The sequence below is a fragment of the Talpa europaea genome, assembly GCF_964194135.1.
Source record: "Talpa europaea genome assembly, chromosome: 9".
Lineage (NCBI taxonomy): Eukaryota > Metazoa > Chordata > Mammalia > Eulipotyphla > Talpidae > Talpa > Talpa europaea.
This window is the reverse complement of record NC_140076.1, coordinates 110688885-110716542: the sequence shown is the minus strand read 5'-3', so window position 1 is coordinate 110716542 and position 27658 is coordinate 110688885. Positions and strand designations below refer to the sequence as shown.

Sequence of the window (27658 nt, the reverse complement as noted above, 5' to 3'; positions counted from 1 at the left end):
GAGCAGAACCCAAGAAAGACACACAATTAATCCACATCACCCCCACATCAGTTAGGGTTCCTTCTCCAGCCAACAGGAGACAAGCTTATAAATCAGCTTCTTTTGATTCAATTATTAAACTTACTATTTCAAGTGCAGCTTAGATGCCACCATTGGATAGCCATTGAGCGGCCCTGAAACACACATATATTGATGTCACCATGGTTTCTGTCTATCGGGATACTGGGATGGGGAGTTGATTTGCTCTCTAAACTTCCCTCTAAGTGACAAGTCTCGCAAATACACACAGGGGCAGGGGGAGCCAAATGATGAAAGGTTTTTAGCTTTTTCTGAAGGGTTCAGATACCTGATCAGCTCAGCTAGCTTTTTCCTCTGAGCTGGGGCCTGCACACCCCTTCCCTGTCACCGCTAGTGAACTTTTCTATTTGGAGTAAGACTGATTTATCCAGAAGTCAATTAACTCTCCACTTATCAACACTCCCACAGCTGACCAGGACAACAATAGAATTCATAATGATGCCTCGAGGCACTGAAAAAAAAGTCCCAAAAAGCCTTGGGAACTCTCTAAAGTTATATTGTGCTCAGTAGTCTTAGTGTTAAGTGTGCATTAATATAATGTTCTAATTTATTTTGTCAGTCCTTTAACACATGGTGAGACACTACAAATTCTTTGAAAATAAGACAATCCTTCATGGGATAGTAGTCAACTAACTCTACCATTAAACTCATATTTTGAAAATTTGAGACTAATCTTGAAAATCCTCTCTTGATTTTTCTGATCCTGTCATTCTCTAGACTCCTGTCCTGTCTGCTTTCATTTCTAGTCCTTCTTCTTCTTCTGCCGCCTGCTCTTTAAATATATGTTTCACAGAATCTCTCCACTCTACAGACACAGCCCCTGATTTAAGATAATTCAACTTAGATCTTTAGACTTTTATGATGATGTGAAAGCATTCGGTGGAAACCACACTTCCAGTTTTATATTCTGATCTCTTCCCAGGCTGGTGACATACGGATAGTACCCTCGTGATGCTGGGCAGTGAGCCTCGCCCTTTTGGCCTTAAGATCACGAGGGTAACAACAAATACACTGTCTTTTCACTCAACAAATGATGTGAGCTATTCAACATTTGATGATAAAATAGGCTTTGTGTTAGATGATTTTGCCCAACTGTTAGCTAATCTAACAGCCACCTAACGGTTGGGACATTCCAGGAAGGCTCAGCTAATACAAGAACTGGGGTATAGGCCAGAGATGCAGGGGGTGAGAGGATTCACCAGAGACAGGGTGGGGAACAGAACAGGCAGACTGATTGAAGTACACTGCTGAGGGGAGCAGCGGGCGAGTCAGGAGAGGTCTGCTGTGCCATGTGGTTTGCTCCCTGGCCAGGGATCAAACTCGCGCTGCAGTGGCTGCGGATAGCTTCATAGGTTGCATCTTAACCCCTTGCGCCACCAGGGAGGCCTGGGGGTTAATGTATTTTTGACATACCATATTTTCAATTCAATGGATTTATTGGACATAAGCCCAGCATAAGTTGAGGAAGATCTGTGCACTCTTCCAAGGTAATATCATTCATGTCCATCACTTACCACCTAAGTGCACTTGACCTCCAAGATGGGGCTTTCTCGCTTTGCTTTTGCTTCTTGGTTTTAGAGCAACTCCTTCGACTGTCTCAGGACATCTTGGTTTGGATGTTGCATGAGCACTTCAAACAACATAACAAAACCTGACCTCATTACTGTCCCCTGCAAACTGCTTCTCCTCTTCTTCACGGAGCACCATTTTGGGCCTCATACAGCAAAAGAAACCATCAGCAAAGTGGAAAAACCTACAGACTGGAAATGATAGGAGATCTGAGGGTGCCCCCTCCCATCTGTTCCCACAGTGTTTTATACAGATCCCAAATCATGAAACTTATCATTTAAGTTGTACTTAGTTTGCATGCCTGTTTTTTTCACTAAATGGTAGGAGCCAAGGAGTTTACTTATCTGTGTATTCTCAGTAACTAGCACAAAGTAGATATGCATTGAATTGATGGATGAATAATTGATTCACTAGAATAACTATAACCCCCCAGCACTGTCAAATATTGATGCTTACAAGGCTTCTTTACTTACTTCCTCCCTCTCCCACCCTAAATCAAGGCAAACACTTCCAAGCTGGACTGTGCTGTATCCAGCCAGGCCCAACCACACCTCAATTAAGCTCTTGGGAGGTAAACTTTCAAAGCAATCTTTGAAGCTAATCTTTCAAACAGCCAAGGAATGTGGTCCATCATGAAAGTGGTCTGTTTCCCAGCTGAGAAAATTCCCTTGTTCTCAGAGGTCTGAGTAATAAGTATTAAGTTTAGATCATTTCACAGTGCTCCTGTGTTAGAAGCTTCTAGCACCAAGTAGAAGCAGGCACTGTCTGCCAGTGGTTGTGCTGTTCGGCTCTTGTTCTAAACTTTTTTAGGCTGATATTTATGCTTTGCTGGGCACCTGAGGAACCAGCCTTAGCTTCACATGCCTTAGCTCATCTGACCTGTACAAAGATCTCACGACCTGGGTCTTGTTATTATCCCTGCTTTTACAGATGAGGACATTGAGCAAGTCACAGAGGGCTCAAGTCATTTTCAAAGTCACCCAATACTTAAAAGGGGTGCCATCAGAGCTTCCCCATCCTGCTCTGAGTGTCAGATCACATCTGAGTTTATTTTAGAAAACAGCAGCCCAGACCTATGGCTCCACCATCTCTGGAGCTAAGGCCCAGCAATCTGCTTTTTAAAGAGTCACTGAGGACTGACCCCAGCCAGGCTGCTCTTCCCACCCCAGGTCATCTCCTCTGGCCTGTGGCTTCCAGCTGGCCCTACCAGGCTTCTCCTGAGTTCCAAATGGCTCATCCACTGCTTCCCTGGCCAGCTGCCGTGGGGTACCCCGCAGGCCCCTCAGATCTGCGTAACTCTGGGACTTGAGCGTGCCTTTACAAAGTCACTGAGATCTCAATTTCCTGATTGAGACCTCTCTGGAACAACTGAGAAATAAGGTTCAAAAGTCAGTGGTCAGAAGCCTCTCCATTATTACAGAAAAGAGGTCATCTGGGGGTCATCTGGAGACAAGAGATTGGAGAATGGCTTTCCAGTTTCCTGCCTCCAGGGCAGGCCTCCCAAGGGCGTGCAGAGAGGCCCAGCCCACTCCCTCAGCCGTGAGGAATGTCCAGGCAGGAGAGAAAGTCTGGACCCCACACTCTGACGATCCTGTGTGACACGAACAGAGGCTGTTGCTCAAGAAGCAGGCGACTCGCTCCTTGTCAGGCCAGGAGTGAGGATGGGCGAAGGCCAGCAGGATGGAGGACAAGGTCCCTTTGCACAAAGCAGAGGGGTGGGGGAGCAGTGCCCCCATCTGACAGTGTGCCAGACAGAAAGGATGGAGCCATTTTATTTCTCCCACTCCCGCGTCCCCCAGGAACAATCCTGTCCTCCCTCCCTCCCTTCCTCCTGCTGGGCCAGCAAGGCTTCCACACTCTCCATGGCAGCCGCCACTTTCTGACAGACAGCTCTCCCAGCCTGCGCTGCAGCCCTTCTCAAATGAGAAACGAATCACACCACACCACACACATGCCTGACATTCTCTTCGGTGATAGCTGTTTACGTTGTTTTTTTAAAGACTAAGAGACCGAAGAGCAGGCCAGGAATGGAAAAGGTTTTACTGCGAAATACAGAGTCCAGGCTGCGGTGATGAGGTTGGGGGGGGGTGGGGGCAGGGTAGGCAGGTCTTGTAAACCAAGGGTCCTCGAGGTGTTCCCGCTCCCTGCGGGGAGAGCCAAGTGGAGTGAGCGGATGCTGCTGGCATCCAGGCTTAAGAATCATAAAAGCCCTGGACTGGCCAGGGTGACTCCTTCTGCACAGAGGGAGTGTTCATCTTGAAATCAGAGCATCCAAATTACACATTGGGATTGTGGCATCCAGCTGTTGTCTCAGCATAAGTCAGATGGGGAGCAGACTCTCTCTGTCATGGAGCAAAACTAATGTCCTCTGTAGCACACCAGAGGTTGGCAGGACCAGCCTCAGTGCTCATGACATACTAAACGCTTACCCTCTACTCTTAAAACCTGAAGCTGGTCGAAGCTGACTCAGTACTCAATGCCTTCAATCCCTGCCTCATGCTGTTTCCATACACTAGAATGCCTATCCTTCCCACCTGGGCTTGTCTGACAAACTTGCCAATTCTCTTAAATATAAGACTCTGACTTTTTCTAGTCCTGCCCCAACTTGGCCACTTCCTCCACCAGACCCTCACTGCACACAGCTCACTTGCAGAACCTACAATTTATTGTACTTTTACATGGATGCCTCTTTCCTCTTTTTAGTCTGAAAGTAACCTGAGGTAAAAGACCAGCTGATTCTGCTTTATTTTCAGTGTCATAGGTACTTAATAAATCTTCTCTGACTAAACACTCTTTAAGTCCTATGCAAAGCTCATTTTACAGCTATTAGTACAATTAAGAACACATTAGTGATTATCAAAAGTCAACCTAATGCCAAGAAATTGTTGGTAACACGATGTGATCTGCTCAGATTTGCTTAGGATAGACAATTGCTAAAAAAATAGAAACACAATCTCCTTGGCTCAGTGACAAAGTTTCCCAGGGAGGATCCTCCCTCACTTTAGGTTAGCACTGTCCCCCAGAAAGACAGCCATTACGATGAGAAGCTGAGTGTCCCAGAGACAGAAGAACAAGCTCTACTCCCTGGGAACAGGAGAAACACACCCATCTACACGTCAATTCACTTACTTTAATGCATCTACAGACTCAAATGTTTGCAAGGTGAATTAAGGGCCTCTTTTGAATTAATCTGGTATGAACTCTTTAGAGCAGTTAAGATTACAATTCTCTAAGACTAGACTCGATAATGATAACCTTAGCAACTAAAATAGTTCTATATGATTTAGGGTATAGCCAGTAATTTGAGCACTGAGGATGCTCATTCATTCATTTGATCAAAGAGTCAATCAATGGGCACTTAAAGCTTGTTACCACCTGCAGATCACAAAAATGATTGAAGACAAGAGAGTTGAGCAAGACGTTAGAAAACTAAGGTTTAAAGTGCTTCTTGTCAGTTCCACAAATGCACCATTTTATCTGAAATACTGTGAGTTTTCAGATACACAGTAACACACTCAGATGTAAATACAAAGAACACACCAGAAAGTCAGAGTTTTGGATTATTCACGTCAACACTAGCTTTCGAGTATAAGACGCTCACGCAATGACACCAGCAGGAGTGAGCAGCCTGTCCTGAGTGGGGTCACCACCCACCCCCACATTCCTACCCACGGACCCTGTCTCCATACTGGGTGAGCAGGCAATGACTTTAACTGGTCCCCTCCTAGTAACCCTCACTCAGCTTCCCTCCTCTGATAGTTTGTCTGGCATTCCCCAAATTCTCCCAGAGTTCTATAGCTGTATCATGGGTAATAAATGAAAAAGAGGTCTTTGGTTTACATCTGCACAGTTTTAATTTTGTCTCTAGTAAGCTTTGCTCGTGCAGACACAAATTGTGCACGTCTTCACTGAGAGCCCAGAGAAAGGGCTTCTCGATAATCTATACAATGAATAGCTTCAGCTCAATTGTGTCTCCCGTCTATGTCCACACAAGAGGCAGACACTTGATTGTATATCAGGGCTCTCTTCAGGGACAGGATAGCTGAGAGAAGCAGAAGGCAAGCTCCAGCATTTCCTTGTCAAATAATTGGTTCTCTTAAAAACACCTATCTAAAATAAGTCAATAATTTAAAATGGATGCACAAACCACTCACAGAAATAATATCATATTCACTCCTCACAAATGCAGGGTCTGACGCTTTCCTCCCTGCTAAGTTGATTCACAGATCTTTTCTCACCGGCTAGGTTACTCCAAAGGCCTGTTTCTTCTACAAGTTTTAGAGGCTAAAATTTTAATTTTTGGTAACCTATTCTTTTAAGACATTCTCTTGATCACAGAATGATTGCAAACCAAGCTCCTATTACTATGGCAATTCTAATTTCCCACTCAATCACTACGACTGCCTTGCCTTTCACAGAAACTGGACCAGCTGTGTCTTTAAAGGGATATCAAAGTTCCACAAAAGTGAAAATGTTCCGTGAAACATAAAACTCTCTACTGAAATAATGACATAAAAAATCAAAAGGCAATTTGGAACTTCAATTTATTTTCCAAGTTTTACAGTATAAAATATGTAACAAATGTGAAAAATGTTTTACAGTTAATTGGGATGGGGTGGGGAGAGTCCCAAAGGGAACAAAGTAACTTGAATGCCAGGTACACACCTCCCTTGCAGGCGCTAACATTGTCACTGCTGTCACACCAGAAGAGTTTTCATAGCACACACACCTTGTGGATGTATGTAGACGCACCTGTGCAGGTGGCTGGGGGGCAATTCATTCCTTTACATGATTGACATGTCTCGACAAAGCCCAGACCCACTTTATGCAGGAAATCACACTCACACTTGGTCAAATGCACAGGGGGACTCTGAGCAGAGGCAGATCTGCCCCTCCTGGTTGCAAAGTGCAGCTTGAATGAAGGAGAGAGAGCACCCAAGACCCCTTATCTTTGCACTAAAGGTTACGACCCCATCAGATAGAAACAGATGGCCTCATTGCTGACCTTTCTGGGTCGATGCTGGATTCTAAACCCAGAAGCATACAGTTCTTTCAACACAAAGATGATTGTCAAACTCTTGAGTAAGACTTGGCCCAGGCCCCTCTGGGCCTCCCTTGCTGATGAAGTGGCCATCCAGGCTGGGCCAAGTTCACCCTGCCCTCATCCTGGCTGGTGCCTGCGTGGTCCGCCTCTTGGGAATCAAATTTAGTTAATCATGTCATAACCAAGCGGTCTCAAAGGAGTTTGCTATTTAATTAAAATTTTGCAAAGGGATTACAAAAATAAGAAATTATGGCCAAAGTTTGGATCAGGGGCTCCCTTTTTTTTTTTTTTTTTAAAGGATAATGGTCAACACAAAGCCTATATCCCATTATTTCTTTAGTTAAGGGGTGCTGGCAGACATGAAGCAACTGCCTCCTCTTTTCCCCGACCCCCAGAACAGAGATGATATGCAATTGTCTCAACTCCCTACAGCACAGGCTGATCAGATTTGTTACTCTTTACTTGTTGCCCGGGGCCCGTTACTGATTCCCTGAGCAACAGTCTCTGGTCCTCACAGATGAAGCTTCCCAAGGTGGGGGTGGGGTCTCAGCACCCCTAAACTACGAGCCCCTCAGAGGGAACGCTCATGTCCACAGAGGACGGATAACTGTAAGTGCACACAAACCAGACGACTGTACATTCAAACATTTTTATCCAAATATCTCAGTGCCAAAAGATGTGCCAAAGGCACTTTTAAGAAAAAATCCTGGAATCTGTCACATTTGTCCCCAAACTTAAAAGGTGGTTTTAGTTAAGACAAGGGCCAAACATCGACGTTCGCCGGCTGAGACACAGACTCTCAGAGGCGCGTGGGAAGGGACCAGTCGCTGCTGCTTCAGGTGCTAGAAAGGGTGTGCGGGAGAGATGCTGAAAGGATGCATTAAAGACATTTACTTTATAAGAGAAACAAATCAAATTGGGTTATCTAAGTAGGAGACAAGGACTCCCAGGATCGGAAAATCTGACTTTATGCCACAGTTTCATTTGTCTTATCTACATTCTGAACATGTGCCCCAGTTTCTGACGAGTCGCCGTGCTGAGAGGTGTGGGCAGCGTCCGGCCTCTCCTGCCCTCCACCTCAAGCAAAGAGCAGGAAAGGAAAAGGTTGTTTATGCCCAATTGAACTAAGACACAAGCCCAGGAAAAGGTGTTTTCAGAGTCCTAATTTATGCCTGTTCTGAAAACTCGAGGCAACTGTGGAAAGAACACTGGGAGGCAACAGGCAGGCTGAGAACACGCGCGTCAAGGCTGGAGGCAGGAGTCCAGTTACAAAACTCCCCGGCGGGCCTGCGGGCAGCCCTTGTCCCCCACCCTGCCCTGGGAAGCGTCTGGGGCATGTAGCTGCCACAGTGCCAGGAGGAGGCCAGGTCAGGTCCTGCAAAAGCCCCTGGATCCCAGGTCTAAGGCGCGCCCACCTATGCAAGCCAGCAAGGTGGGGACAGAGGGCAAAGGGGGAGCACTACGGCCCCCCGCAACAGAAGCAACACTGCAGGACTGGTTTCTGAGAGGAAGGGGCATCTCAACTTCCTTACACTGAAAATCCTGAGTGCTCCACCAGCACAGAGAAGGTTCCCCTGCACCCTCGGGCCTGACTACTAGTGCAAACTCAAGGTGTGAGGGTAGGTGCAGTTCCAGCTCCAGGGAGGCACCCACCCCAGGTTCTGGTTCAAGGTTAAGTGTCTCAAGTTCCTCCTTCACATCCCCGAATGCTAAATCACTCAGCTCCTACTTCCAGGTAGAGTGACTGAGGGGCAGGAGTCAAACACTGGATTATAAAATTCCATTTACCAGCAGTGAGAACTTGGGGGAAGTCCCCCCTTCTCTGATTATCCTTTTTCTCACCTATAAAATTGAGACAATGCCTACCTCCTCCAAGGAATTCACATTCTAGAACAGTGCCTAACACTCACGACCTGATAAATACATTAGGACCCCTCTCTCCCTTTTTAGCCAAAATGTTTTGTTAAAACATCAGAAATTGAATTTTCTGAGCACTTAGTCTTAAAAGCTCAATGGGGTGATTTCAAAGCAGTGTCTAAAGGAGCTTGGTTCACTCTAGCACTGAATAGCATTCAAGAACTGTGCCCTGGGCTGAAGAGCTCTATTGCATTTACAACGGATTGGGACCACAAGGTTACATGGTAGTAAATTCACAGTAGTGATTTATTTATTTTTTTATAACAAGATCCATAAAGTACAAATGCTGCCCAGCAGTAATTACCTCATTTTATAAATGCAGGGTCTCTGCTGCAGGACTATCCAAATATTATGCACACACTTCTGTGCTACTTGTAGTAATCAATACTTTTTTTTTTTTTTAACGAATCTCAATGTATAAGCTGTACTGGGAAATACAGACTAAGGCTTCCAGGGTGGTGAAGTTGGAGCAGTAATTATCATAAAGCTTGACCTTTCTCTTTTTCTAACTGTTTTTGGGGTCATAGGGTCCTGAGCGAGAGGGTCTAGTGGACTAATCTGCAGGACAATCCTGTGATAAAGCCATTTACTCCTGGGAGAAGCCAGTGTAACTCAGGAATGAAAGGGATGGAGAAGCAACTGACTTTAAAGTAATCTCATAAAAGAGGGGTGATACTAGAAAATATCTCCAACATAGAATAGGCACAGAAAGACACACACCCCCACACACACAACTTGCTGAACCACACACCATCTGCTACAGGTAACACAGATGCTCAGATGCCTAACTATAAACATGTCGACCACCTGAGAACACACTCGGCCACACGCTCACGTCTGTGGAAACACATACCACCAATATGCATCCCTGTTGAGGGGAGCCTGACGTGCCGGGTGAGAGAGAGAAAACCAAGGCCTTGGTTTTGTTGGTTTTACTGAGTGGCTGGAACATTCACCCTCCCGGAGGCTGGTGGGGCAGACAGGGAAGGGGAAGGCATGACCATCAATTTCTGTCTGCACCGTGGGCTCGCTGCAGCGCTGCAGCCACCTTTCAGCACATGCACCCAAGAGTGAAGGTGAGATGTGAAGGGGAGGGTCCTGGATCACCTCTAACCATGTGCAGGGAGGAGAAGGGGGCACCTCATCCTGTCCAACACGCCCACTCCAGTCCCTCCATTGCAAAAGGTACCAGCAAAGAGCCACAGCACACGCGCACGCGCGCGCGCGCACACACACACACACACACACACACCCCATGTACTTCCAGCCACTTATTGGACAGAACCTGTCCTGTCCACAGATTTGAAAAGGACAGAGAAGAACAGGAGAAGATGTCAGCGGAGCAAAAACTGGTCAAGCATCTTCACTAGGGCTTTTTGGGTGAACTTTAGCAAAAGTATTAGGTGTTTTGACTTAACTAATAATGCGAAGGACGCAGGAGAGACAAAACCCATCTAACTTGAAGAACGCAGACATTAAGTTCATGGACGATAAAAAATTGTCATTATCTTCAAAAGTACACACTTAAGAACAAATGTCATGTACTGGTTAAAATGTCACCGGGGAAGCAAGGAGCTCAGACACACACTCATCAACTTCTTCTACTTTTCCATTTAATGCTCATGTTTTAATAACTTAGGTTGAAAGGTATAGAAAAAATCCATAAACATTTAAGGCAAATGAAAGTCTGTCCCCTCAGACAAACTCATCATACTTTCTACTAGCTGCAGGGCGATTGACCACTTCTAAAAAGAATGTCCCGCTGGCTCGATGAACTGAAATAAAAATGCATCATGTTCAATCGAGAGACACAGCTTTCTGAAGCCTGGCTGTTTTTAAATGCCATTTACTGTGTTCCCACTGCACCGGGAACTCAAGCTATTAAGAGTCTGAAAGTGCAAAGTGTGTATAAAGATCCTGCATTTTATTGTTATTCTTTCAAAAAGAACTCAATACACAACCAGTACAAAAATGGTATTCAATTTAAAACAATAATTTCAGAAACTCTGACCATCTCCTCTGCAAAGACTGGGAGAGAGAAAGCGGTAGAGAGAACATAAATTCCTTAATTTAAACCCTTCTTCACCCCGCTAGGAATGCACACACCAAAGCAATGAATCCCTCTTACCCCCTTCTGGGCTGGTGACTTAGCTGGTTTGGGAGCACAGTACTGGGGGGCACTGAGGACAGTGTCAAGATGAACTGCACGTACGACAGTGGTGGCCCTTTCAGCTGCTGTTCCCAATGCAGCAGCTCAGACACATGTAGCCTGGGACAGGATAACCTTTATGCAGCCAAAGCCTCGCACGCATTCACCATCCACTGCCCTATCTCGAAAATATGTTTCCTGAGAAAGACACCATCCTAAGGAATGTCCAGTTTGAAGGGACCTAAAGGCAAAAACTAAGAACGAAGCACCACGGTTCCATGGCATGTGTCTGCACACACAGAGCCACACAGTTAGAGCGTCTGGCTCCCCACAACACCTATCAGTTTCTTCTTCCTTCTTTTTAACACACTTTTTGAGCTGAGGCTACTGATTTAAGAACATTGTTTACTTTTTCAGATAGAGGTTATCACAGAGATCCAAATATCTGATTTTTAAAAATGATAACCTGATACTGCACTACTTGTGGCATGCATGGGACGGAGAAGGTGCACCCACACCTGCACACACACACACACATACACATGCACAATGCACAGATGCATCGTAACAGTGTCACCCCGTACTAAAGCTGAGGGGCTGATGACCCGAAATACCTGGGAAAAGCAGAGTGAGCACTTTAGAGTTGGCTGTGGACATAGGGAGGCAAGCGGAGGTTGCAAGGAACCCGGATGTGCCCCACGGGAAGCGCCCAGAGAGGGCTGCCCCAGGCTCCTCCACCCATGACCCACACTTACCTGCCCCCCACCCCTCAAGCCAGGGACAAGCCCCTGAAACCAGCTGCATTAAAGCAAGAGATCGTGGATGGTCAAATAGGAAGCACAGCTGGCTCCCCACTTTCCTTTCCCCAAACTCTGCAGCTTGTCCATTTCTCTCTGTTCACTTAACCAGCTGCCCTGAGTGACTGCGCCCGAGGGCCAGATCCAGGCCCTTTCCTGCTTGTAAGTGGCAGAGGGGACCAGTGCACAGTGATGGTGGTCGGGGACCCAGGGACTGCTTGGTCTCCCTGAGCAGGGCAGTGGGCTGTGAAGCCCTGAGACAAAGGGCTCCATGCTGGGCCTGCCAATCTTGGGGTCACAGTGTCAGTCTCCCCTGGACCGTGAGAGCAGAGGGAGGATGCGGTAGCGCTGACTGTCCTGTGATCTACCTGGAGGATCCACTCTCCCCTACGGGAATGCCCCGGGGCCCTCAGGGGCTGTGCACCCGAGGAGAGCCATGTCCCAGGTGGATTTGGAGTCAGGCCCCTGGGGGCCTGCCAGCCCACTGGGGGTGCTGTGCGGTGGGGAGGGCAGGCTGCAGTGGACACAGGTGGGCAGTCACAGGGTGAGGAGAGGGCCTCCTGCCTGCAGCCAGGGTGGGGTGAATCGGAAACAAGCAGGCAGGATTCCTCTTTAGGAAAACAATGAAATAAAATCACTGAGAGTTATAAACGGATAGTGCACATTTTTTTGTTGTTGTGATCTTTCTCTGAAGAATCTAAGGCAACAAAGAGCAAAGGTGAAGGCAGGCGTTTCCTGAAGGCCCGGGGCTCTGCGGGCGGCGCTGGGCACTCACACACGCAGGACACACGTGGACACGTGGGGTCTGGCTTCCTGAAACAGAACACACACGCGGCCCGCCCCAGAGCGGATCGACCAGAAGCAACGGGGAACATGGGCCTGGGCGACAGCCAGGACGAGGGGCCGCAGGCCCCCCTCCCCAGAACCGCCGGCTGCGCTTTGGTTTACAGCTGTGATCGACACTCCGGGACGGCTTCTCGAGGCATCGCCTCCACAGAGGTCGGGGGTCCCCAGTGCTCATTTTCCAGGGTGGACACCCCTGCTTCCTTCCAAGTAAAGTGCAGATGGTCGAAGGACACTGGTCTGTCATCTGCCAGTCTCAGTCAGCAATGAGGGACGGGACGGCCCTCTCTATACCTATCTCTCTCTATATAGATATTCTTTTTCTCTTTTCCATAAAGCCACAAATATAGAACTTTTAAACCGACGTCTCAGACTGTAAGCGAAGGACAAACTTGTGAGACTTGGGGTCTATGAACTCTTCCGAGAGCACGATGAATGGGATTTTCTTCACAGTGACCACGAGGCTGAAGTCCAAGCACTTGAGGACGAAGACGATGCCGTCCCGCAGGCCGTTGGTCACGGCCTCCTCGCTCACGAGTCTCCACTGCGTGGACAGCCAGCGCTCGCGGTCGTACTGCAGGGTGGGGCCCGCGCTGAGGTAACGCTCCAGGAAGGCCTGCAGGCAGAGGACAGCGAGGCCGTGAGGGGGCAGTCCTGCAAGGGCAGCGCTGCGGGGTGTGTCCCTTCCCACACCTGCAGTAGAGGCTCCCTGATGCCCACACCTGCAGTAGAGGCTCCCCGAGGCTCGCACCCGTGGAAGAGGCTCCCCGATGCCCCCACCCACGGAAGAGGCTCCCCGACGGCCGCACCGGTGGATGAGGACCCCCAAGGAACCAAGACTTCATGCCAGAGCTCGTCATCACACAGAATTCCCATCAAACCCTCACAACCAGTCGCTATAGGGGAGGGAAGCAACAGGGACATTCCTGACTTCCAGGTGGGAATGAAGAGGCTGCTGAGCACCGAGGCGAGGAGGTGGGGTGGCGGGGGCCTAGAAGCCATTGCTGAGGTACCAGCCCAGACTGTACCAGCTAGTGGGTCTGCCTCTGCCACCCCAGAGCCCCTCTGGGGAGGGCTGGCACAGAGGCACAGTCTGAGTAAATAAAGGGATACTGACTGGGTGGCTCTGGCTGGACCCCCGACCCCTCTTAAGTACAGCTGATAACAAGACCTACATCACAGGTGCTGTGGGGGTGAAATGGTTACCTGCACCACCTCGTGGCACAAGACAAGTACAACCAATGTGAGCAGCGGCTATGTCATGCTGAGGGAGTGTGAGCATGCGGAGCCCAAGGAAGACCAGGCCCCACACCCACCACCCCTCACAGGCTCTAGGCTCCAAGCCCTGAGTGGTTCTCTGGCTCCCCACCTGAGCTGCTCATTTTGTGGTTCCAACTAATCGTCCTCCTAGCTCCCAGCTCTTATCCGCTTCTCAAACCACTCACTCCCCTCAAGCTCTCAGACAGACCAGGACGCCCCCCTTTAGGGGGAGCTCAGGCGCCTGTGATGGTTGGCAAGAGTCTCCAGTAACATTTTACTTTCTGAACAATTATTACTGACTTGCTTGTCTGCCTTGCAACACTGGATTCTACTCTCTTCGAGAAAGGAACTGTTTTTTAAGTTTGAATTTCCAATGTTCCTGGCACGTACTAGGAGCTCATGGTGATTTTGTTGTGAGAAGAAGAACAAGTAGCTAGTGACAGACAGCAAATACCAGACGTGTCCCCCTGGACACAGGGTCCAGGACAACTCCTAAGCCTTCCCCTTCCACCCAGGCCTCACTGGAGCATTATTTTTGATCTATGAGCATATATTCTAAGACAGAAAGTGGGGCCATGCCTACACTACAAGCTATGCTTCTTGTATAAAAATAGCTCTGTGAATCATAAGAAAAAGAAATAACAGCAATTAGAAGAATGACATTAACGTGATAACTAATGGAATACATATTCGTGGAAATTAACATATGAAAAGATGCTTTACCACATTAATAATTAAAGAAGCATGAATTAAAAATATATTTCCCTCCTCTAGATGGGCAACGATTCAAAACAAGAACACCCAAGGCTGTCAAATGTGCGAGGGAAGCCAGCAGTCTCATATCCCAGAGGCAAAAGTGTAAGACAGCAACACCCTCAGAAAGTCCATTTGGCAGGGTGAGCCCATGTTCCTCTACTGGAAATTTATCTTCAGAAACACTTGCACAAATCCACAAAGACATACGTAGAAGGGATACGACAACACTGTTTAGGCTAGGGATTGGCAAACTTTTCCCTAACTGTAAATATTTTTGGCTTTGGAAGCTACACTCTGTCACAACTACTCAAGTCTGTGGGCTGTGGGAGAGAAGGCAGCCCCAGACAGTGTGTACAAGCATGTGTGGCTACGTTCCAATAAAACGTGATTAACGAAATCAGCCAACCCCAGGTTCAGACTAATGAAAGATCTTAATCAATAGGCAATCGGTTTGACAAATTGCAGTATTCTGTGGAGTGAGACACAGCTATTAAAGGGGGCCAGTTCGATGACAGACGTTTGAAAGTACTGATGTGGAACCTCACCAAAAGCAGCTCTAAATGAAAAAAGCAAATTTCCAAATTTTATGTGTGTGTGTGCATGTATGTGTGTGTGTGTACATTTATGAAGCAGAAATACATTACATATGTACTTGGTTTCTTGATTTCTACTTTGCAAAAATCACCTGCAAGTATATTCATAATTGTATTGAATACTTTTTTGGTTTCTTACTGAATATTTCTGCATTCCTTTCTCTAAGGGTTGTTTCCGATTAGGGCAAACACCCCCGATCTGACGTGAACTAGGCAATGCATGCACACAGGCCCTCATACAAAGACAAAAGCATACAATATGCCATGGTTATTTATGCTCTACCACACAATTTTCATGTCACGTTGCCATATTAAATAAAATTCTCTCACAGCAACCATATCAGATAGATGCTATCCCTATCCCTATTTTATAAAAGAAACAACTATTCAGTAACTTAGGCAAAGTCACAAGCCAATTAAGTGCTGGAGCCAGGAGCTGAACCTCGGACTACAAAGAGGTGATTTGCTAAATCCTTTTTCTCTTTTGCCTCCATAGCCACTCCCCACTATTAGACACATGGGTCTATCCTATAATATTCCTAAAAGTGTGCTTATATCATAGCCTAGAAGAAAACTTAGTAACCCCCCAATATCCCAAACAAAATGATGGCATTACTCCAAATGCTATAACAACGGCCCCGGATTCAGTCCTTACCTTACGACAGGCACCGTTTTAAGTATCTCAAACGCTCAAACTTGTTTTATTCCCACAACCCAACAGGGAAGGTATCGTCCCCAATACACAGAGGAAGAAAATGAGACACAGCCGGCCATTAAGCTATCTGCCCAGGGTCAGCCAACTCAAGGTCAGCCAACCCAAGGTCACCCAACTCAAGGTCATCCAACTGGCTGACGGAGCCAGGTTAGAGTGAGCGAGTGAGCTCCAGAATCCACAGAGCAACCCTATCTATGGCCTATGCTGTCTCTAAGTGAAAGTCTTCCCAACTGAACCAAAATAATATAAAATAACCAAGAATCACTCGTTCCTGTTCATTGGTATTTTAGAGAAGACTGATCTTAGCACTCCTAGAAACACCCTAAGCTGGGGCCTCCTGGGCTCGGGAAGAAGCGCACCTTGGGGGTCATGCTGTTGGTGACACAGAAGGCCAGGTGCCGCAGGATGCTCTCCATGCTGTGGTAGTGCTGCTGCCGGGTGGTGCGCAGGTACTTCTGCAGGGCCCGCGCCATGGAGGGGAAGATGGCCTGGGCGGCCTCCCGCGGGTCCATCACCTCCCCGGGTGCCTTCTGCTGTTCCTCAGCCTGCAGACGCTGGATGTGGATGAAGGCCTCCTCCACAGCAACCACCAGCCTGGGAGCAATGAGACACGGTGACCGGTCAGTGCCTGCCACAGGGTGAGGACAGAGCAATCAGCAGGACCTCGCAGCTCCTGTCCAGCCACTGTGCCCAGTCTGCCACCAGCTCTCCCAAAGGCACATCCTTTCCTGTCATTCCTGATGGCTAAGCAGAAAGGGTGCAGCACAGGGACTGTGGGGCTGTTCTCAGCTCTGCCACTAACCAGCTTGGGAGACTCACCTAGATCCTTTTCATCTCGACAGTGAAGGGTTAGGCAAAAAAAGTTGTAAGGTGCCTTAAACTCTGGCCACAAACAGCTCTGCATACACTAAGAGGTGGTTGGTGGCCCAGAAACCACACTTATAAAGAAGAGAGCTCTACCCACCAACCCCCGTACAGCCGTCCACACCAGAAGTCCCTGGGAAAAAGCAAGGAAGAGGTCTAGCACACGTGATGGAAACCTCTGTTCACCTCAGTTAATATGATCAGATCTCAGTTAATATGATCAGATCTCAAAACCAGCAGGAGCCTGGGGGCATAGGACAGGGCCAGCAGCTTCCTCATCAGCTGGGAATTTGTTGAGAAATGCAATGGCCAGGCCAAGCCCAGGTCCTGAGCATCCAGCAGCCTTGCAGGGGGAGCCGGAAGCTGACATGTGTGTTTTAACAAGCCCTCCTGGCAATGCCCACGCAAGCTGCAATGTGAGAAATGCCAGGCAGGTCCCGCTCTGAAGGCTTTTAAACTGAGATTTCACTCTAGAGATTAAAAACAAGTTTACAACAGGAGGATGCAGTGTCAGGAGGGCGAGTACCTTGCTCTCCGCTTCTTCACCCGCCGCTCATGCTCGGCCTCCTCGTAGTACAGCTCGTTGTGGCTGGAGTCTCTGCGGCGAGCGGCCGCCGCAATCATAGCCCGGGACTGGCCGGTGGCATTATTACTGGGGCCTTTGGGGAAAGGATGGGGAAGGAAGAACAGTTTTACTGCCATGGAGCCATGAGACAGAGTGAAACACTAGCACTGTGGCCTTCAATCCCTCCTAGAACTCCCCCGTGCAGCACAGACACAACCCCCAAAGGTAACACCCCAAAGGGCAAACAAATGCCCTGCTCTGCATTCAAGGTGCTCACTGGACATGTCCACAAACCCCAATCTGCTCGGTGGGCATGAAGAAGAACCCAGTAGGGATGGAGAACACTCGACAACCGCACAGCTGGCCACATGGAACCCACAGGGAGATGAGGTTGCTCTCACCATGTGGGATACTGAGGTCCAGCTGGGCCATAAAGGGCAGCTGGAACCTCACGTGTCCGCAGCGAGACAATGAGGGAGAATGAGAAGGATGGGGAGAAAAGAGAAAGCCAAGGGACTTGGAGGCAGATTAGACACAGGAGAAGCAGCCACCCAGAGCCTGAGGCCCAACACAAGTGCCTCGCTGGACAGTACAGACTTAGAACTCTTGGTCTTGATCCTTCGTCCAACTGACCACCGTAACTTTGCAGATGGACAAGGCAGATCTCATGCTCTCTTACATATTACCTGCATGGTGAATGACTTGCTTTTGCTGGTGGTGATTTTCACTATTTTCAGATCACAGGTGAAATTAACCAATCGTGTAGGATTTAAGAGAAAGTGTCCATCTCATACAGCACTGGCCCCCCCCAAAGGGGGAGGAGCAGGGAGAATAACACCACCAAAAGGTGACACCATAAATCACTTGACTTGCTAACAACATGATCCTCCTCTAGGGTTTGCAAAGCTCTTGCCCTGACCTGAGGTGCCCTGCAAGAAATGACGCCGTGTCCTGTTTCTTGCACTTAAACATCTGATAGCCTGAGTCAAGCTCTGGCGTCCCAGCCTGGCCTCTGGGCTCCTGCCACCCACTCAGCTCCAGCTCCAAGCCAGGATTGAGAACCGCCTGTAAGCGTCTCACCAGATGCCTGAACTACTAAGAGTTATAGCCCTAACGGATCTGGGTGGCTGAGTCCTTGGCTAATTTATCCAAATTTTGAAAAGGAAGCCTTTCTTAATAGCTTTCAATATAAGATGTTCCCAGCAGGAGGCAGGAAACACACATCACTATTGTTTTCAATCATAAAATCCCCAAATGAATGACCCTCCCACGTATGTAGATTGTAAATCAACATTCCTCGGAAAATGTTTGTCTGGGGAAAAAAAGAAAGAAAAGAAAAAGAGAGAAAGAAGAAATTGTTCTGAAATGAGAATGGACCATAAAGACAAACACTGCGAGAAGGAAAAACCAAATGGTCCATAAAGCGTGAGCTGAATCGTTTTCCCCACTGTGCGCCTCACCCCTCCGGGACCTCAAGTACGCACCGTCTACATTGTAGACCTTCAGCCCCGCCATGTGCTTGGCAGCTCGGAATTTGGAGGCTGTTAGGAGGTTGGGGTTATAGATGGTGAAATCTTTATAGTAATTTTCCAGAACCACCAATGCTGCTCGCTGGATACTGAGAAAAGAAGACAAAATTAATGCAAAGCTTTTCTACCGAATAAGCAGGTCCTAAGTGTAAAAAAGAAAATTTTTGGAGTCGTGTAAAACAATAGAACACCGGCCACAGCCTCCCATCCAGCCTGCTGCGTTGCCCCAAACCTCTCGTTTCCAGCATGAAAATTCAAAGATGAAATTAAGTTCATGGTCAAGTGGCTTCTGTACCCCTCCCTTATGACATCAGCACATCCCGTCCAGTCGATAGTTGAGAAAGAAATAAGTTATGACTTATAATTTAGACTTCTTGAGGTTATACAGAACTTTCCTATTTTCCCCAATTTATAAAAGAGGAAACTGAGGACCCCAAAAGGTCAAGAGATTTACAAAGGGTCACAGAGCAGACAAGTGAACAGCAAAGTGAGGATTCAGGTTTCTGGGGTTCCCGTCCTACACCTCATTGCCCCTGATGTAAGGAATGCTCGGCTTTCAGTTTTCTGCAGAGCAAAACTACACCCACTGGGCAGAATGCCTTTGAGGAAAGCTGGCTGCAGACACGAGTTAATCCAGATTCCTCCTCTGCCTTCTCTCCGAGCTATCCCGGGGGTGAAGGGGTGGGTGGGGGCTTCAGCTCCTCCTTCCCCAGAGCCCCCTGCTTCTTAGACAGCTGTCCCTGGCAGGAGCATAAGAAGGGGACACTCTTGTTCCAGTATCCCACAATCTCCAATCTCTCATGTACTTGGCCCCTAGGAGAGGAGCAAGGGAGAGGTAACCCCAACAAGCAGGAGGGTGTTTGGGGGGGGGCACCTCCTCAGTACTGGGGCAACAGAGCCTGTTCTCAGATGCAGGACACTCAGCACCACCTCCAAGAGAGACGTGTAGTAACACAGCAGGGCTTTCTGCAGACCTCGTTTCATCTGACCCACACGGTCATTCCAAGTGAGAAACCGAGGCTCAGAAGCCTGTGACCCACACATCTGCACCCAACTACCCCCAGCAGGCCTGGGACTCCACCCTGACTACAGAGCCGGACTCGGGCCACGGCTCTCTGTGACCTCTGCGGAACAGGGCACTGATCCCCACAGATAGACATGTGGGTGAACTTAGGATTATTTATAGTGACCCAGGCGCAAGACGGGGCTGTCTTGATCCCTAGGCGAGCACGCTGCACCCCGCAGCTCCTGCACACTCAGGGGTCTTCACACCAAGACAACGCAGCCCCGACACTGTCAACCCACCCTTGCTTCCCTGGGGCTAGGCCCCCCCAAATTTCAGAGAGTCTGAAGACAATCTAGAAGTAAATCTGAACACTCCCGGAGGGCAGTCACGACCAGGGTTCCTCAGATCCCCGGCATGCCTGGATCAGGGCTGCCTTCCTGGCACACCTCCGATGTGAGCACTCAGGTGAGGGGAGGATCTGGCAGGACCAGCTTGCACAGCAGCAGCACAGACTGCCCGAGCGCACATCCGCGCTTTGGAAGCCCTGGCTGCTCAGTGACTCAGTCCCTCACTCATCACTCTCACATTTCAACTCCACAGCTGCCAAGTCCTGCAATGCAAGCGTGAGGTGGAAGGGCTGCTCCTCGGCCAGGCGTGCGGGCACTCCAGCTCTGTGACGACGGCCGTGCGCCGGGGCTGAGCAGCAGCGCAGGGAGAGCTGCCAGCCGCCTGCGACACAGGCAGGTGAGCACAGCTCCCCGCAGAAGCCACCGCCCAGGGCTCCGGTCTGTGTCACAGATCTGCGGCCCCATTTAATCCTCTCCGCTGGCGCCGAGAGCTTGCCAGTGCACTCAGCCTGGCTCGGCCTAACCTCTGCCCTGGCCTGTCTGTGGGGTTCTCCAAAGCAGCGGCAAGTGCTTCGTCTCCTCCCACCCCACCCAGCGATTACATAGGACAGTCCCTCCCCACCGACACAGGAACAGGCCCTCGGGCACCTGGACCTGGTGCCTGCGCCTTCCCTTCCCAGAGTCCGCAGGTGTCGTGCAACAAGGAGCCCCTCCACCCAGAAACAGGCCGTGGTTCGCACATACATACACCGGGGTGCAGACCATTCTACCCCATGCTCCTATACTGACATGGAAACATCTCCAGGCTCCTGGATTTCAGGAAAAAAGTGCTTGATCAAACTTTAAAAGCTAAAAGCCAACTCGGAGGTTATTCTCAGGCTCATCTTCAAAGCAAACCCGCCTGTGGTTGCCGGGTCTGGCTTTTCCCTTCAGCCAGGCCACAAGGAGGAGCCCAGGCAATCACAGTCACTCAGCCGGTGAGGGGGTGGGGGTGCGAGGCAGGCAGGGGCTGGCTGGAGCCTGGAGACCCCATAGCCAACCTTTCTATCCCAAAGCCATGCACGGCGCCTAGTTCTGCCCAGAAAGGGGCATCCTCCATGCCCAGCTCCAGCAGGGGCCCCCGGCCAGCACATACACCCTACTCTCTGCCACCTTCCAGCCCGGGGCCTCAGGCAGATGCCTCCAAACTGGCCCACACCCTCTCCAAACTGGCACACACCCACAGGCCACCCTGCCCCAAAGCCAGGCAGCCTGGGGAGCAGGGCAGGTAGCATGGGACAGAAGGCCCTGATGGCTGCTGAGTGGCCTCATTGTCCACCCAGAGCCTCAGAACCTTTGCTCAAAGAAACCGAGCAGGTGTCTCTTGCTCCAGCACCATGATCTCAACAGAGCCACCTGGCCAGGCGGGACCTGGCTGCCCTCATGCTGACAGCACAGGTGACTGCAGAGGGCCTTTCAGGGCGTTTTAAAGCCTCCAGAGTGTACCTGGGCTCACTCCACTACCTGCAGCGAGAGTGACAAAAAGCTCCTGCAGGTGCAGAGGACATGGAACGGAGGTGCCGGCTTCAAAGCCAATGCTGTGAGGTCTGGATTCAAACCCAGCACATGTCTCAGCTTTCGCGAGAGTCCAGTATGTAATGCAAGACACAGCCTGGCTGGTGACTCAGGGTGAGTACCCAGCGCCGACTGCTGAGCTGTGCCATGTGGGGAACTCAGCAAGACGCCACACCCATCAGGAGGGGGCGGCCACAGCTCGTGGGCCCCACGCTGAGGCTCAAGGCTGACGTTGCATTTTTTTCTGTATTTCCCCTTAAGCGGGGCGGTCAGGGTCACTGCTAGCTGCTGTGGACGAGCTGCCTCTGGTGGTCATTGTCCTATTCTCAGGCACCCTCAGCCTGGGAATAAACAGAAACAAAAGCCCCCCAGGGGCCCAGGGAGGCTGAGTAATGGGCCTGTCCCAGGAGCCTGAAGGCCTCTTCATTTCTGTCTGGCTTCTGACCCACACTCTGGGTTGGCAGAGTTGTGATAACAGTAAGTCTCTACTCCTATGTCATTTGACTGCCCATGAAAGAAAGGAGAGCTTGGCTCTGACTGCAGGGAGGTTCTGCTGCCAGGGCCCTGGCCTCAGCCTCCATCGCAGCCCCATGGGAGAGGGACGCAGGGGCCAGTGCCAAAGCCAGTGTCTTCCTGCCTGTTTCTGGGCATCTCCCAAGGCCAAAGGAGGCTCAGCTTCTTTTAGGAACATTTTCCAACTATCTGGTCCCCTTGAGTGTGTCCCTAAACAACTGCACCACAGGAGACTTGTGATGTCTTGGGGTGCAGCATGCTAACCGTGGGGTGCAGCCTCCCCTTCTGCCTGCCTGTGAAGTTTCTCACTCACCAGCAACACCACTTTGGACTTCCCAACAGGGCCACAGTACTCGCTGGTGAAAGGTCCATGCAGGAGGCCTGAATGCAGGAGCCAACCAGGAAGCCCACCTGGGGGGCAGGAATGCAGATACCTGCCTGGAGGATTCAGACAATGAGCCTCCCCCCTCCCCCTAGGAGTCTCATCTCAGACAAAGAACCTCTACCTGCCCTACAAACTTTTCCCGCCATACGAGCCCAACTACCCACCTGACCTCTCCTCGCCCTATAAAACCCTGCTTCCCCCTAACAACTTGCGCGGCTTCACTGACCCCCACCTTGGGTCTGTGAGGTCCGCCCGGGGCGCAATAAACTTTCCCTCCCTTTGAGAAATGTAGCCTGGCTCTCCTTTTCTTTACCGTGCCGAACCGTATCAATTAGACAATGGTTCCCATTGGCCCGAGCATGGCACTTTTGACTTCTCGGTCCTTACAGACCTAAACAATTCTGTCACGGCAATGGAACATGGTCAGAGATTCTTAGGGCCAGGCTGTCTTTCTCTTGCGCTCTGCCCCTTCCCTCCCTCCTGAAAACCTGCTGTACTTTCTAAGTCTCCTCTCTCTCTTTGCCCTCTGCAGACCCCTCTTCTGCATTCTCTAATCCTCTAAATTCTCAGTCTTCACCTCCTCCAGCTCCCCAATCCAGCTCTTCCCCCCCCTTTCTTTTCACCTCCCAGCTGCCACACCCTCTCCCTGCTGAAGGAGGAGTTAGAGTCCATGTTCCTTTCTCTGTCTGATCTCTCCCAACTTGAAAAGCGTCTTGGCTCTTTCACAAACTATCCCACTACCTACACCTAAATTTCATGATCTTACCCAAGCCTATGACCATACATGTAATTACATGTTATCTTCTCTTCCACCCTGACCTCTGACCTGTCCCCTAGCTGGTCTCCAACCGGCAGCGCCTAAGCCTATAAACTTTCATAAGCTCAAAAACATTACCTAGTCTTCCTCAAAAAACCCTCCTGACTTCCAAAGGCTGAAAATGGTCCTCAAACCCCTATCCGGGATCTGCTGAACATGGGGATTACAGTATTTAACAACCAGGAGGAATGGGACAGGGCAGAGAGGGAACTCCGCAGTCGCCAGAAGGCTGAGCTTCAAGCTCAGGCCCCAGTAGCTGCCTTGAGACCGCCAGGCCCTGCTCCTCCAACGACCGCAGCGCCTGCTGCCCAACAGAGGATGACAATGGGCTCCATGGGCCCCAACCAACCGACCGCCGCCAAAGCCTGCTTCAAGTGTGGCCAAGAAGGCCACTGGTCCAGACAATGCCCCAACCCCCGCCCTCCGCCAGGACCGTGCCTCATCTGCCACGTCCAGGGTCACTGGAAAAGTGACTGTCCTTACACACCTGACTGTGGTGGGCCAGTCCTTCCAGTCCCTGCAACTCTTGCCACCGGCGGTCTTGGGTTTGGCGGCTGAGGACTGAAGAGGCCCGGACTCATCAACTCCGATAACCTTCAAGGAGCCCAGGGTCACAGTCAAGGTAGCAGGTAAGTCCATCTCCTTTCTGGTTGACACGGGGTCTACCTTCTCTGTCCTCCCCTCCTAATCCAGTCAAGTTTATCCTTCTCAGGCCTCGGTTACGGGAGTTGACGGCCTTCCTTCTCAACCCAGGACCACTGGTCCGCTCTTTCCTAGTCATGCCTCCTTGCCCCACACCACTCCTGGGTCACGATCTTCTGACCAAACTCAGGGCTACTCTCTCATGGTTCTAACACCCTAGCGCTGCTCTCATCCTCCCACGACTCCAAACATCTCCTAATCCTTCTCAGGACTCCCCGCTGTCTCCTTCCACTGTCAACCCCCTGTTCTGGAATATCTCTATCCTGATTGTTGCCACCCACCGTACCCCAGTCCTCATTCGCCTTAAGGATCCCTCTTCTTTTCCCTCTCGCTCCCAGTTTCCAATTCCCCTCACTCACCTTACGGTCTCAAACCCATCAGCCAACAACTCCTGGGAAAGGGACTCCTTATTCCTATTAACTCGCCCTGTAATACTCCCATTCTCCCTGGAAAAAAGCCTGATGGTTCTTATCCCCTAGTTCAAAACCTTCGCCTCATTAATGAAGTGGTGGTACCTATCCATCCTGTAGTGCCAAACCCCTACACCCTTCTGTCTTATATACCATCTTCTACCCCACACTTCTCTGACCTCAAAAATGCCTTTTTTACCATCCCTCTGGATCCTCAATGTTACTTACTATTCGCTTTTACTTGGGAAAATCCGAACACACACCTCCCAGCAACTGGCCTGGACAGTCCTGCCTTAGGGTTCCTGGGACAGCCCTCATGTGCTTGGTCAGGCATGAGCTAGTGATCTCTCGTCATGTCATACTCCACCCAGCACTCTCCTCCAGTGTGTTGCTGATCTCCTCATCTGCCGTCCTTCTCTGCCACAATCTCAGCAACACACTGCACAACTCCTCAGCTTCCTGTACTCCAAAGAATACTGTCTCCCCATCCAAAAGCTCAACTTTCATTTCCCATAGTCATCTATCTGGGTCTTCGACTAACTCCTTCCTCCAAACAGCTGACAGTGGACCCCAAACAGGCCATCCGGGACCTTCCCTCCTCTGAATCGACAAAACAAATCCTTTCTTTCCTAGGTTTGGTTGGATTCTTCTGACACTGTATCCCTAATTTTGCTTCCTTAGCCAAGCCACTGTATGATACAGCAAAAGCCTCCCTGAAGGACCTCTCCAATCCCCCGGAGAGTCCGCAGGGTCACACATATCCTTCTGAAGACACCTGTCCTTACCCTTCCTGATCCAGAAAAGCCTTTGCTCCTGTTCACAGCCGAACGTCGGGGTATGGCGGCAGGTGTCCTTTCCCAGCCTCTGAGCCCAGCTCTGCGTCCTGTCGCTTATCTCTCCAAGCAGATGGATTCCACTGTCAGGGGCTGGCAACCCTGCCCTAGAGCCCTGGCAGTGGCAGCCCAACTCACCCGAAAATCCCTCAAACTTACTCCGGAAAGACCCACCCAAGTACATTCCCCTCACCGCCTTCAGGCCCTCCTGTCTCCCTGCTCGCTCTCCACTCTCACTCCTTCCCATTTACAGGATTTCCATGTGCTCTTCATTGAAAATCCCCTGGTGAGTCTCACTCAGTCTAATTCTCTCAACCCAGCCACTCTCCTGCCTGTCCCTGGCCCCCTTCTGCCATTCATTCATGTCCTAAAATCCTGGAAGAAATGCAAACCTCCAAACTGATTCTCCTTTGTCAGATGCCTCCTGTGTTTGTAGACTGGCAGCTCTTGTGAAGATGCACGCGGTCAGCGGAGGGCTGCCTAGGCCACTGTTACCATTGATCAGGTAATCGACACAAAAAAAAACTGCCCGGAAGAACCACCTCCCAAAAGACAAAACTCATAGCACTTAACCAGGGACCTTACCCTCAGCAAACATAAGCAAGTCAACATCTATATAAATCCAAAATATGCCTGCCTTTTTGCTCATAGTCATGCTGCAATTTGGCAGAAAAGGGGATTCCTTTCCACCAAGGGGTCCCCCATCATGAATGCTAACTTATCCTTAAGCTTTTACTAGCCTTGCAGCTTCCAACTGAAGTCGCCATGACCCACTGAAAGGACACCAACTGACAATTCTTAGTTACCACAGGGAATAACAAGGCGGATGCAAGGGTTTTCGCTCTCACAACTGACTCTGCTGCAGACCCTGCCCCTATTCTCTATCAGTCCCCTCCATCACTCCGACTTAGGAGCCTAATGAGCGCCAATTCCTGAGTCTGCTCTTCTTCCACCCTTCCTTGAGTGCAAAAGTCTGACAAATATGTTCCTGTCGTCAAACCTATGCTCGCATGTCACCTCAAAGGGGAGTTCGCCTACCCTCTTTTGCAGCTCACCAACTGCGTGGACACCTCCCGGGACAGGATTGACCTCTCCCTACTCAGCCAAGTGCTCCAGGAACACACAGACCGGTACTTACCCCGGCCTGCCTCGGATCTCGACCCCCCTCAACCAACCTTCCCTACCACTACATCCAGGAGACCAAGTCCTCCTCAAATCGCTTCAGCCAAAGCCACTGCAGCCTCGGTGGACCGGCCCACGCACGGTTATTCTCACCACGCCTACAGCGGTAACACTTCTGGGACACCCCTCCTGGCACCATCTATCACGGGTCAAACGTGCCCCTGAAGACAAACAGTATGTATGTTATAACCTGGATCCTAATAGGATGTGCATTTCTTGTCAAAATGTCCCCTAGCTCAGTGTCCTGGGTATGGAAATTCAAAGTTAGGGAGACCTTTGTCTCAGGATCCACTGAGACCACCCACTAGGTGGGTACTGCGGAGTGCCCACAGGCCAGATGCACAGCACTTATCACTCTCACCCTCTCTTTCATCGATTACTAACCCTATAAACACCTTGTTTAGTTTCTTTACCATCAAACCTTAGATCACTACAAAAATACCTATAAAAATATGGGGGGTGCCCTTACCAGTCATGCACAGTGCACCTTCCAGACAAAGGCCAAATGTTCTCTCTGGTCCGTCATAATACGGACTTCAATATGAATCAAGTTAGCTCTGCTATTTCAGATCCTTGGGACCAACGTTGGGTACAGGGAGTCCAAGCCGCAGGGTACACTGGCTGGCATTCCTATCCAGTGGCAACACTGACTCCAATCACAGCTACCCCTGCTATCAAACTGATGCCCTTGTCAGCTTTCATTCCTGTACTTCTAACCTTTCGGTTACTTCTGTACTCCGAACAACAGCAAAGGGAAACTTTTTCTGGTGCAATGGCTCTCTCTCTCAGTGTATTAATTCTGCTACTCCAGGCCCACGTACTCTCTCGTGGTCCCACAGTTAACTCTGTACAGACGGTCTGAGCTAGGTTAGTTATTCTCACCACATCGGACTAAGCGGGCAGCCTTTCTTCCAATCATGGTTGGAATCAGCCTGGCATCATCGATAGCAGCTGCAAGTATGGCAGGTGGGGCCCTGGAACACAGCCTGATTTCTGCCCAGGAATTTTATAAAAAATACCTCCTTACAAAAAACCTGTGTGTCTTTAGCATCATTAAAAAGACATCTCACCTCCCTGGCACAGGTCACTCTCCAAAACCGGCGGGCTCTGGACTTGTTAACAGCTAATAAAGGGGGTACCTGCCTGTTCCTCAGGGAAGAATGTTATTACTAGTAAAACCAGGGACTCCAACTCTCCGCTGACATGGTTTCAAAATCCTATAGTGTCATG

General features: G+C 49.8%; 1 protein-coding gene across 4 annotated transcripts in view; it reads right to left on the bottom strand.

Annotated features, from left to right (window-relative positions):
* Positions 1-12752: 12752 nt before the first annotated feature.
* VANGL1 (VANGL planar cell polarity protein 1) overlaps positions 12753-27658 on the bottom strand; it is a gene marked incomplete at both ends in the record, with an annotated part of 39736 nt that continues 24830 nt past the window's right edge. For 2 of the 4 annotated variants that reach the window (XM_084242107.1, XM_084242108.1), the window contains 4 exons: positions 12753-13013; positions 16081-16315; positions 17112-17244; positions 18635-18768. In XM_084242107.1, coding sequence (XP_084098233.1) covers positions 12753-13013; positions 16081-16315; positions 17112-17244; positions 18635-18768 — 763 coding nt within the window. Of the gene's footprint in view, positions 13014-16080; positions 16316-17111; positions 17281-18610; positions 18769-27658 lie in introns of all 4 variants that reach the window. The other 2 variants (XM_084242105.1, XM_084242106.1) reach the window with 2 other exon arrangements.